Source organism: Lontra canadensis, unplaced genomic scaffold (assembly GCF_010015895.1).
Source record: "Lontra canadensis isolate GAN:19392208 unplaced genomic scaffold, GSC_riverotter_1.0 scaffold6, whole genome shotgun sequence".
Taxonomy (NCBI): Eukaryota; Metazoa; Chordata; class Mammalia; order Carnivora; family Mustelidae; genus Lontra; species Lontra canadensis.
Genome location: NW_022631000.1, coordinates 9,414,024 through 9,426,836, shown reverse-complemented (window position 1 = coordinate 9,426,836; position 12,813 = coordinate 9,414,024). Strand labels below are relative to the sequence as shown.

Here is a 12,813-nt window from a genome sequence, read left to right as displayed (position 1 = left end):
ATCTATCTCTGTCAAATAAATAAATAAAATATTAAAAAAAACAACAACAGATGTCGAATCCTCCTGGAAGCAGGTTTTGGACTATCTTCACCACAACCCTGACATCACAGGGCTAGGGCTGGCCCATCAGCTCTCTGCAAATTAGAAAAATATATTCTTTATGGGAGGGCAAATCAGAAAGTCTAAGTACCTCTTCTGCGAGGATCAATTAGATTGATCTGCCTCTATGCAGTACCTCAATTGCACAAACACAAGCAGCTCTGCCAAACATGCCCACCAAATGACTTAAGTAGGAACAGCCTGAGGGGTTTAAGGTCTGCCATCTCTGAAGAGAGATTTCATGAGGCCTTTCAAAAGGCTCTGCTGTAACAACCCCACCCCAGTATCACCCAGCACACCAGCTTTGAAAGAGTAGAACAAGTTATCACTGAGATTATCTTATACAAAGAGGCTTGATAATGTTTTAGTATAGAGTGCCCCTTCTCCCTCTAGCAAGCAAAGATAGACTGATCACTTACAACAGTGCTTCCGGGACCCGAATGCACATCAGTATATCCTGGGAATCTTGCTAAACATCAGAGCTTCTGATTCTTTAGAATTGAAGAATAATGATGATCATTAAAATGATCATCATTAAAAAATAATGATGCCTTGGTCCCAGAAATTCTAATTTAATTAATTCACTATGAAGATATAAAATTATAAATTTAAGGATAATCTCATGCAACCTGCCCAATATTTGAAAATCATTCATTTATTATAATACAGCAAGAAATTGCCTTTAACATATGATTTTAGGTGTTAATACTGATTTTTCCCTCAATGTACTCCAAAGGTAGTTAAAATCAAGCATTAGAAGAGAAATTAATGGTAAAAAGGATTTCCACTTAGAATCCACCCTGTTTTGTAAATGTCTGGGCTTCATGCATATTTCTGAGATTTTTTATCTACTTCACTAGTCAAAGGGAAAATTCTGTCTGCAGCTATTACTGTGCTCAGTAGACTTCAGTGCTTCAGCAGAAGAAACCAAGAACAGCAGCAAAGTGACTAAATGACTTTTGAGGTTTAAAAAAAATAAAGGTTTGTTCATTTCAAAGACTCTGATGTCATACATGTAAAACAGATTCTGTTCAGGCTTAAGGACGTATCTTGTATCTTGTATCTCTGAGATGAAGATGCATTAAGGAAGAGGGAAATGTTACCTTGCTGCCATATGAGTCACCCGGGCAAGCTGACTGAGGCATTCCTTTTCAGTCTGCTCTAGATGAAGCAAACCAAAATCTCTACGACACTGTAAGAAATACACCTACAGAGTTTTGAGAAAAAGACAAAGAAGTTGAAGGTGCCCTTGTAAATGAACACATCCTTTTCTCAATCATTTCAAGTAAAGTTGAGCTATTTTTCAATCTCTTCCAGCACCTGAGCTTCTTGACCATCCATAATACATTATAAAAACTCTGGTTAATTGTACAATTCTAACTTTTTTACTCAATGGTTACTGGGTTAGTAAGCATTCCAGATCATTAGTTTTCAAGCTTGAACATACCCTGGTATCATCTCAGACTCTTTAAAAATTTATGCCTTGGTCCCAGAGATTCTAATTTAATTGATCCCAAGTGCTGCCCGAGTAGTGGGATTTTTAAAAGTTCTCAGGTAACTATAATATTCAGCAAAGTTTAAGAACATTCCCAGAAGTCCTGTTACTTGCTTTTTTTTTTTTAATTGATGAAGGGATAAGAAAATAATCAGACCATGCAGGAGGACCATGCAGTCCAAATGGGCCTTGCAAAGTCATCGAGTCTGTCTCCCCATAACAGGAATTCCTTCTGCCCCATTACTGTTGCATGCTCACTTGACCTCTGTTTTTTTCTCACTAGTCACTCAATATTCACTGCAAATATATTCTTGGACAGCATTAGTCCAAGTTTCTAAAATTAATAGTGGAAGTAGAAGGAAACGTTCTGACTAAAAGCAGTGAGAAACAAAAATATACAAACTTGAGCTCTTAAAGTAATCTGAGGGTTTTGTTTTTTCAGTTATAGCTAGCATTCTACTAATCTCCAGGGATTTTTGGTTCAGGTATCATTCCTTGATTATTGACCTCTGGATTCCCAAGCATTCTGCTAAAGAATACAGTTTGCCCATGACAGATGTAGGAAGGTTTATAATTCTTTTAATGTTAGTGAGCTCTCTAAAAATTTGAATCTTATTATATATCATTTGGTTATCTGTAAGTAAAAATTACATACATACAGATAATCATGTATCTTTTGGAAGAGACCCTAGCTGTGGTATTCTGTTAACTTAGAAGAAACTGGGTGACATTCTGGGAGTCTAGAAGGTAGGCTGGTTTTTTAAATTGGAGTGTATGATGTGTATGTGCTTTGGGAAGATCTATGTAGAAAGTAACAAAGAAAGACATTATCTTCAGCAGCAGTAAAATGTTAGAATTCTTAGAAATTTGGCTTAGTGACCTGGCTTCATGAGAATTATCCCAAAGTGTACATATTTGCTATACATACTGAAGCAGACCAATTTCCTGAAGTCATTTGGGGAAAAACAACATAAGATCATCAACATTGAAGTAATTATGTACAAAATTCCAATGAGTCAAAAAAGCACAAGAGTTTAAGCTATGTTCTTCTGGCTGGTCCTAAGATGACTTATTTCTGTTCATTTAGAACAGTCTTTTTTCAATTCTTTAGTATACTAGTACATGAGCAGAACTTCCCTTCACAACCCCATTTTTCTTTTTCTTTTTTTTTTTTTTTACCTCAGCTGTTAATGCTCTGCTAGTTTCTGCATTCAGTTTGTTTAAGTATGTTTTAATTGTGCTTTCCAGATTATGCTTCTCCATTTCCCACTGAGATCTGAAATATATGATCATTAAAGAGTCAACAACATTGCAGCAAGGACAGACTTTTCCACGTTATTCAGGAGAGAGAAAGACTCAAGCTATTTAGTGAGTAAGAAATGATTTCTTGTAAAAGTTTACAGCATACAAAAGCAAGAGAAGACATTACTTGACCCTTACAGTTATCCTTTACTACCAAGAGTGCAGAAGTTTTAAAGTCATCAATGTAAGGGCTAGGATTTAAAACTTGGCTTTGAAATAAAGTTGTCTGAGGATGAATCTGAGTTCTGAAACCTTGGGCAAGTTCCTTAAGTTCTCTCTATACCTCAGTTATTTTACATCTGAAAATGGAGAACACTATACTATTGACCTCAAAGATCTGTTGCAAAAACACATTCATATAATATATATAAAAGCATTCTGTGTTTAGTACATATTAAACATTAAATAAATGTTAGCTATTATCATTAAATTTCACATAAAGTTTCTACAAGCCTTTCTGTATTCCCAAAATAGCAACTACAAAGGTTTTTTATCATCCCTGTCCTCACTGCATTAAAGCAAAATCACTGCATTAAAATATTGCACTGGTTATCTCAGTATCTCAGCTCACATCAACATCTTAGAATGAATACAAATCCTACAGCTTGAAAAGGAGAGAGGGAGATGATAAGGACATTATTTATGAGGGACATTATAGAGAAAGGCTACCTATGAGGTCTCTCTTTTTTCCTATCTCATTTCAGCTTCCTACACCTGAGGCCCAAACTTTAGGGCATACAAACCAAATTATATCTTTAAAGGAAACAATTGATTGGAAATATAATATTATAATAGGGACTTTTACAAAAGCTATCCTCAATGTTTTATTAGAAACACTTGGATGCTTGCACACTTGACAAACATTGATGAGAAGCTTGATAAAATATGTTGTTAATACCACTATACCCAGAGTGTTTCGAGATAAAAAATATTCAAGGACATATATGAATTCAACTGAGAGGAATTATTATGCTATTGAATACTGTGCAAATATTGTACAAAACTGCTTATAAGAACAAGAGAAAAAATAACTTAGACTCCAAAATTAAAAAATTGTTGCTTTAAAGGGCATCACCAAGAAAGTAAAAAGACAACGAACAGATGGGAGATAATATTTGCAAATCATATATCTGATAAAGGACTTGTATCCAGAACATGCAAAGAACTCTGAAAACTCAACAAAAAACAAAGAACCCAATTTAAAAAGTGGCCAAAGATTTGAATAGACATTTCTCTAAGGAGATACACAAATAGCCAAGAAGTATTCGAAAAGATGTTCAACATATTAAATCATTAGGAAAATGCAAGTCAAAACCACAATGATCTTGTATTTCACAACCACTACAATGAGTCAAATAAAGACAGGTAATCCAACAAGTATTTGTGAGGATGTGCAGAATCCATTGCTGGCGGGATTGTAAGATGTGCAGTCACTTGGAAAAGTTTGGTAGTTCCTTAAAAAGTTAAACAGAGTTTACTGCATGTCTCAGCAATTCCACTCTTATATACCCAAGAGAACTGAAAACCTTATGCTCATACAAAAATATGCTTACAAACGTTCATAAATGCATTATTCATAATAGTGAAAAAAATGGAAACAAATAAAATGTCCATTGATAAAAAGATAAACAAATTGTGGTGTATTTATACAGTGGAATATTATTTACCTATAAAAAGGAATGTATACTGAGATATGCTACGATATGGATATACAATATAGTAGGTGTAAGACGTTAATCACAAGAAGGTACTTATATGATTATATTTATATGAAATGTCTGGAAAAAGCAAAGCCACCGGGACAAATAATAAATGAATGATCACCAGAAGCTAGGGGAGGGGAGAATGAAGAATGCCTTCTAATGGATCCAGGATTTCTTTAGGGTGATAAAAATATTATGGAATCAAACAGAGGTGAAGGTTGTATACCTCTGCAAATATCCTAAAAGCCAATGAAATGTGTAATTTAACACACTGAGTTTTATGCTATATGAATTAGATTTCTAAAAGGTTATTAAAAAATTACCTACAGGCAAAAATATGTGAATCAGAATAAAATTCAACCAGTTTCATAAATCAGTAACACTTAGCAGTATTGATTAGGGCAAAGAGATGAGAACACATAAGTCTGGTCCCTGCCTAGCTTGCTGTGGGACCATAACCTTGCTGATCTAATCTATCTCAGCAGTTTTCTAGGGCCAGAGCTAAGCTGAACATAGCCCCTGATCTGCCTAGGTCACTTCCATTTGTAACTGTTGTCCCAGTCTAAATATTAATAATGTTCAATTTCATGCTCAAAAGTACCCCAGTTTGGATAATAAATTATATGGCTACCCTGGTCAGAACATGCTGAATGAATATACCTAGAGTTTTAGAGATGTATACTCAACCAAAGCAACAACTAAATTTGTACCTTTTCATGGAAAGTTGCTCTTTAAGATTCTTGATTTCATTATCTTTAGCATGGCTCTGACGCTGTAATCTAAGGAAAGATGAAAGGGATAAATGTTAGAAATGATTTGTCATTAATACAGTCAGAACAGCTCCACTTGTAGCCGAAGAGGAGGGACGAAGTATGACCATTTTGGGCCACAAATATTGAGTCTGAAAATAATTAGTCTCCTACATTTACACCTTCTGGAATTCATCTTTTTTTTTTTTTTCTGATGTCTGATTTACCAACTTCCCAAGTTCTAATCCCATCAATTTGAAGCCAAAGAGAACTTGTATCCCCACTTCAAAGTCTCAGAAATAGGTCTTTAGCCCTTTCTACTTTAGTTTCTAACCCACTAGAAAACATAGACGGTATGTTCTGATTTCCTAGGCCTGTGGTAGGATTGAGAACTTTAAAATTTTCTTACCAAGTTATTATATCAAGTCATATAAACTATTAAAGGGTTAAGGTCTAAAAGAAATCAGGTATTAAATATAGACACCATGAGGCTGTGTACACATAGGAATTTCATTTTATTTTTTTAAGATTTTATTTATTTATTTAAGAGAGAGACAGTGAGAGAGAGCATGAGCGAGGAGAAGGTGAGAGGGAGAAGCAGACTCCCTGTGGAGTTGGGAGCCCAATGCGGGACTCGATCCCAGGACTCTGGGATCATGACCTGAGCTGAAGGCAGTCGCTTAACCGACTGAGGCACCCAGGCGCCCCACATAGGAATTTTAATTAAAATAGTAAATTATCACCAAGGAGTCACTGACATGATCTAATCATGGAAAGACCAGGCAAAAATTTTATATAAATCAGAAAACATAGCCTGCAATTGGTTTAAAAATTAATATGCAAAAAGCTACTGAGAGAGTGCAAAGTAATACTTTTTGATTGATACATGTTCACAAATCATGTCTGATGTTCCTTCCTTGTGCTGCTATATATCTCCTCAGAACCAAGTTTTTACACTGACACATTAATTTGCTATAATATGAAGAAGTTCACAGGAAAAGCACATTACTCTCAGTTCTGATATGTTCAGACACTTGGATACACAGGTATTCGGGTCAACAGGAATTTGGAATGATAACCTTAGAACAATGACTTTAATTGTGGCTAGATTGCTTACTACCAGATTTCAGAGATCACCTACTCACCTTTACTCCAAGCTTCTTAGAAGCTATTGAGACTTACAATCAATCAATATTTATTGAACTGAAAATGCAATGAAAAGAAACCACGTCTGTTTCTCCACAAAAGAGATCATGTTCTCAAGTAGAAGAAGAAAGATGAGCTTTGTTACTATGGTATGCGGGAGTATGTAGAGAGATTCAAAAAGGAGGCAGTAAGATTTTTTAAATTGACATTCTGCTTTCCTTTGAATGCTTCCATTACTTGAATATTTTACCTAGCTGCAGTTTAAGAGTGGGCAATAAAGTGCTGACAGAGGCAGTGGGGAATTCAGAAGACCTGGATTCTTAAATAATAGAGGATAAGGTAGGCATCGTTCCTATAATCCAGCTTGGACAGGAAACAGCTATATATGTTCAGGCAGTCATAACTTCTTAGTCCTATTTTTCTCTTGAATAACATGAGGGTAGGATTAGACATTCTTTTCTGAAAGATCTACAGTTCTCAAGTTTACTCTGGCTGGCTATCAAGTTTATTATGTGGATTTTACTGACAGTAATTACTTTAGATTTATTAAGTGCTTATTTTCATTTGTTCAAAATATGTTGCTATTATAAAAATCTTCTTTGTTAATTCTTCAATTATCAACAGCAAACATTTACCAAACATTACTGTAGGACTGACATTGAACTAGGACAAAGAAAAAAAGATTTTTTTGCTTCCTAATAAAACCCATAAATTAAAAAAAAATCAGCATTTTACAATTTAAAAATATTTACATTTTTATCATATACTCTTGAGACATGTTCAAGTGAATTGAACAAAGGCTTAAAAGCTATATGAGAACACATACAATGCCCTCTCAGCCTAGATGCTCTGTGTTTTCTCCAATCTCGTCCTATATAGTCGAGTTTCAATACTGTCTTCAATGATGTTCTTCCTTACCACAACAATCACAAGTGCTCATTTTACTCTACAAAATCCCTACTGATTATGGTGCTATTTGACAGTTATTTATTGTACAGTTGGCCTTGAACAACATAGGGGTTAAGGACACTGATGCCTACCTCCAGTAAATGCAGTTGAAAATCTGTATATAACTTTTGACTCCCCAAAAGCTTAACTACTAATAGCTTACTGTTTACCAGAAGCCTTGCTGATAATATAGTCAATTAATACATGTTTTGTATATGTATTACATACTATATTCTTACCTCGAACTTAAATAAAATATTACTATGAAAACCATAAAGAGAAAAATACATTTATAGTACTGTACTGTATTTATCAAAAAAATCTGCATATAAGCAGACCCAAAGTTCAAACCCTTGTTGAAGGGTTAACTGTACTTAAAAAAAAAAACACATTAAACTTTTGAGATATCTAATCATAGATTAATACGCAGGTGAAAGAAATAATACAGAGAGATCCCATGTACTTTTTACTCATGTTCCCTCAATGTTAACATCTTACAGAACTATAGTATAATAACCAGGATGTTGATAATGATACAGTCAAGACACTGAAGAGTTTTATCACAATATTTCATTTTGCTCCCATTCCCATTTCACCCTCCTAATCTTGGATCACTAAACTGTTTTCCATTTTTATGATTTTGTCATGTTAAAATTTTTGAAAATTTGTCATTTCAATAATGTTAAAGGAATGAAATCATACAGTATATAAGCTTTGGGGACTGACTCTTTTCACTCAACATAATTGTCTTCAAGGTCTGCAGTATTATCACTCTTTCATTCCTGATAGTGGTATATGTATCTCCTTTTTGTTTGTTTGTTTTGCTAGAGGTCTGTCAATTTTATTGATATTTCCAAAGAAACAGCTCTTTGTATCAGGAATTTTCTTTATTGTTTTTCTGTTTGTAATTTCATTACTTCTAATCTTTATTAATTCCATCTGCTTGTTTTCAGTCATTTTGCTTTTTTTTCCTCTGGATTCTTGAGGAAGGAGCTTAGATTAGATTTGAGATTTTTTTCAACTCTTACAAATGTGTACAGTTAGTGCAATAAAACTTCAAAGAACTACTTTAGCTGTGTCCCACAAATTCTGATATATTGTATTTTAATGTTAATTCAGTTCAACAGATTTTTATTTCTCTTTAAATGTTTTTGGACCCATGGATTAATTAGACGTGTGCTGTGTAGTTTCCAAGTGCTTGGAGATTTTCCAGTTATCTTTCTGGTATTGATTTCTTGTTTGACTCCATTTTGTTCTGAGTATATGTTTTGTATGATTTCAATGCTTTTAAATTTTTTGGTTTTATGGGCCAGGATATGTTCTATCATGGTATACTTGTTATGGCCACTTGAAAGCAAATGTATTCTGCTGTTGTTTGGTGACGTGTCTTATAAATATTGATTAAATCCTGTTGGTTGATGGGGTTGTAGAAATTCTACATTTTTGCTAATACAGAATTACTATATCTGCTGCTATAGAAATTCTGTATCTTTCTATCTAGTAGTTCTATAAATTACTGAGAATATGGGCTGAAATCACCATCTATAACTGCAGGTTTTTCTATTTCTCCTTATAGTTCTATCAAGTTTGCTTCACATATATTGAGGCTCTGTTGTTGGGTACATACACCTTTAGGTTGCTATGTCTTCCAGGGTGAATTGGTCCTGTCATCATTGTGTAATGTCCTTCTTCGTCTCCAATAGTTTTTTGCTCTTAAGTGCATTTTATATAGCCATTCCTGCTTTTTTAAAAAAGATTTTATTTATTTATTGGACAGACAGAGATCACAAGTACGCAGAGAGGCAGGCAGAGAGAGAGAAAGGAAAGGAGGCTCCCTGCTGAGCAGAGAGCCCGATGTGGGGCTGGATCCCAGGACCCTGGGATCATGACCTGAGCTGAAGACAGAGGCTTTAACCCACTGAGCCACCCAGGCGCCCCCATTCCTGTTTTTTTGATTAACATTTACACCATATACATTTTACCATCCTTTTATTTTCAACCTATGTAGATGAAACTGATGTTTCTTATAAACAACATATTGTTGGATTATAGTATTGTTTTGTTTTTGAAATCTGCTCTGCCAGTGTCTTTTAGTTGATGTATTTAAATAATTTACATGTAAGGTGATTATTGATGTTAGGGCTTAAGTCTGCAATTATTTTTTTTTCCTGTGTTTCTTTTCTTACCTTCTTGTGGGTCATTTGAACATTTTTTAGGATTACATCTTGACTTATTTATAATGCATTTGAATGTCTCTCTCTCTCTCTCTCTGTAGCTTTCTTAGTGGTTGCACTGGGTATTACAATATGCATTGTCTACTGGTATTGATATTTTCCCTACTTTCATATAGGTCCTTTTACTCTCTACACTTTTAAAATATAATTATTGTAAGTATTTCCTATACACATTAAACTCCACAAGAGATGGTATTATAATTTTTTTAAAGATTTTATTTATTTATTTGACAGAGAGATCACAAGTAGACAAGAGAGGCAGGCGGAGAGAGAGGAGGAAGCAGGCTCCCTGCTGAGCAGAGAGCCCGACACGGGACTCGATCCCAAGACCCTGAGATCATGACCTGAGCTGAAGGCAGAGCTTTAACCCACTGAGCCACCCAGGCGCCTGGTATTATAATTTTTGATTCAAGCATCAAGTATGATTTAAGAAATTAATGAGAAATAAGATGGACTCTTACTGTTTACCCCCCTCTTTACTCATTCTGATGTTCTTCCTGAAGCTCCAAGCTTCTATTATCATTTCCTTTATGGTTACAGACCTTCCTTTTAGCCATTATTTAATGGTACCTTTAGTAGCAACAGATTCTTATAGTTCTCCTGAGACTTGTCTTTATTTCCCTTCTTCCTAAAGGATACTTTTGCTGGATATAATATTCAAGATTCTTGTTTTCTGTTAGTTTTTTTCCTTCCAGTACGTAAATAATGTGCCACTTCCTTCTGGCCTCCATGGTTTCAGATGAGGAATTTGATGTCATTTGAATTAGTGTTCCCACATGTGTTGTCTGGTTCTTTCAAGATTTTTTCTCTTTAGTTTTCTGTTTAGTTATGTGACTTAGCATGGACTTCTTTGGGTTTATACTATTTGGGATTAACTCAACTTCTTGAATTTGAAAACTTATGTATTTTACTTCTTTCTTTTAATTACTGCCCCCTCCCCCCATCTCTCTTCTCTCCTCCTGAGATTCTGGTAAGAACTTTAACTCTTATTGTCCCACAGGTCACTGAGATTCTGGTTTGTTGTTGTTTTTTTTTTTTTTAAATAATCTTTTCCCTGGTTTATCTCCTCTCTGCTCTTCAGATTAGGTAATGTCTTTTGATCTGTCTTCAAGTTCACTGGTTCAATCCTCTGTCAACTTTAATTTATTAGTAATTATTCCAGCAAGATTTTGTTATTGTATTTTTTAGTGTTAGAATTTCCATCCTTTGTCCATTATCACCACTGCTATTCAACATAGTACTAGAAGTCCTAGCCTCAGCAATCAGACAACAAAAATAAATTAAAGGCATCCAAATTGGCAAAGAAGTAGTCAAACTATCACTCTTCGCAGATGATAGGATACTATATGTGGAAAATCCAGAAGACTCCACTCGAAATCTAGAACTTGTACCGGAATTCAGTAAAGTGTCAGGATATAAAATCAATGCACAGAAATCAGTTGCATTTCTTTACACCAACAACAAGACAGAAGAAAGAGAAATTAAGGAATCAATCCCATTTACAATTGCATCCAAAACCATAAGATACCTAGGAATAAACCTAACCAAAGAGGCAAAGAAACTATACTCAGAAAACTATAAAGTACTCATGAAAAAAATTAAGGAAGACACAAAGCAATGGAAAAATGTTCCATGCTCATGGATTGGAAGAACAAATATTGTGAAAATGTCTATCTACACATTTCATGTAATCCCTGTCAAAATCCCATCCATTTTTTTCAAAGAAATGGAACAAATAATTCTAAAATTTATATGGAACCAGAAAAGACCTCGAATAGCCAAAGGAATATTGAAAAAGAAAGCCAAAGTTGGTGGCATCACAATTCCAGACTTCAAGCTCTATTACAAAGCTGTCATCATCAAGACAGCATGGTACTGGCACAAAAACAGACACATAGATCAATGGAACAGAATAGAGAGCCCAGAAATAGACCCTCAACTCTATGGTCAGCTAATCTTCGACAAAGCAGGAAAGAATGTTCAATGGAAAAAAGACAGCTTCTTCAATAAATGGTGTTGGGAAAATTGGACAGCCACATGCAGAAAAATGAAACTGGACCATTTCCTTACACCACACATGAAAATAGACTCAAATTAATGAAGGACCTCAATGTGAGAAAGGAATCCATCAAAATCCTTGAGGAGAACAGGCAGCAACCTTTTTGACCTCAGCCGCAGCAACTTCTTCCTAGGAACATTGCCAAAGGCAAGGGAAGCAAGGGCAAAAATGAACTATTGGGACTTCATCAAGATCAAAAGCTTTTGCAGAGCAAAGGAAACAGTAAACAAAACCAAAAGACAACTGACAGAATGGGAGAAGATATTTGCAAACGATGTATCAGATAAAGGGCTAGCATCCAAAATCTATAAAGAACATATCAAACTCAACACCCAAAGAACAAATAATCCAAGCAAGAAATGGGCAGAGGACATGAACAGACATTTCTGCAAAGAAGACATCCAGATGGCCAACAGAAACATGAAAAAGTGCTTCACATCACTTGGCATCAGGGAAATACAAATCAAAACCACAATGAAATACCACCTCACACCAGTCAGAAAGGCTAAAATTAACAAGTCAGGAAATGACAGATGCTGGCGAGGGTGCGGAGAAAGGGGAACCCTCCTACATTGTTGGTGGAAATGCAAGCTGGTACAACCACTCTGGAAAACAGCATGGAGGTTCCTCAAAAAGTTAAAAATAGAGCTACCTTATAACCCAGCAATTGCACTACTTGGTATTTATCCTAAAGATACAAACGTAGTGATCCGAAGGAGCACGTGCACCCAAATGTTTATAGCAGCAATGTCCACAATAGCCAAACTATGGAAAGAACCTAGATGTCCATCAACAGATGAATGGATCAAGAAGATGTGGTATATATACACAATGGAATACTATGCAGCCATCAAAAGAAATGAAATCTTGCCATTTGCGACGACATGGATGGAACTAGAGGATATCATGCTTAGTGAAATAAGTCAATCGGAGAAAGGCAACTATCATATGATCTCCCTGATAAGAGGAAGTGGAGATGCAACATGGGGGGTTTGGGGGGTAGGAAAAGAATAAATGAAACAAGATGGGATCAGGAGGGAGACAAACCATAAGAGACTCTTTTTTTTTTTTTTAAAGA

General features: G+C 35.2%; 1 protein-coding gene across 10 annotated transcripts in view; it reads right to left on the bottom strand.

Annotated features, from left to right (window-relative positions):
• DZIP3 (DAZ interacting zinc finger protein 3) overlaps nucleotides 1-12,813 on the bottom strand; it is a 117,839-nt gene that overhangs the window by 24,028 nt on the left and 80,998 nt on the right. For all 10 annotated transcript variants that reach the window (XM_032852124.1, XM_032852130.1, XM_032852128.1 and 7 more), the window contains 3 exons: nucleotides 5,310-5,378; nucleotides 2,774-2,870; nucleotides 1,203-1,306 (listed from right to left, as the gene is read on the bottom strand). In XM_032852124.1, the coding sequence (XP_032708015.1) occupies nucleotides 1,203-1,306; nucleotides 2,774-2,870; nucleotides 5,310-5,378 (270 nt within the window). The remainder of the gene's footprint in view (nucleotides 1-1,202; nucleotides 1,307-2,773; nucleotides 2,871-5,309; nucleotides 5,379-12,813) is intronic.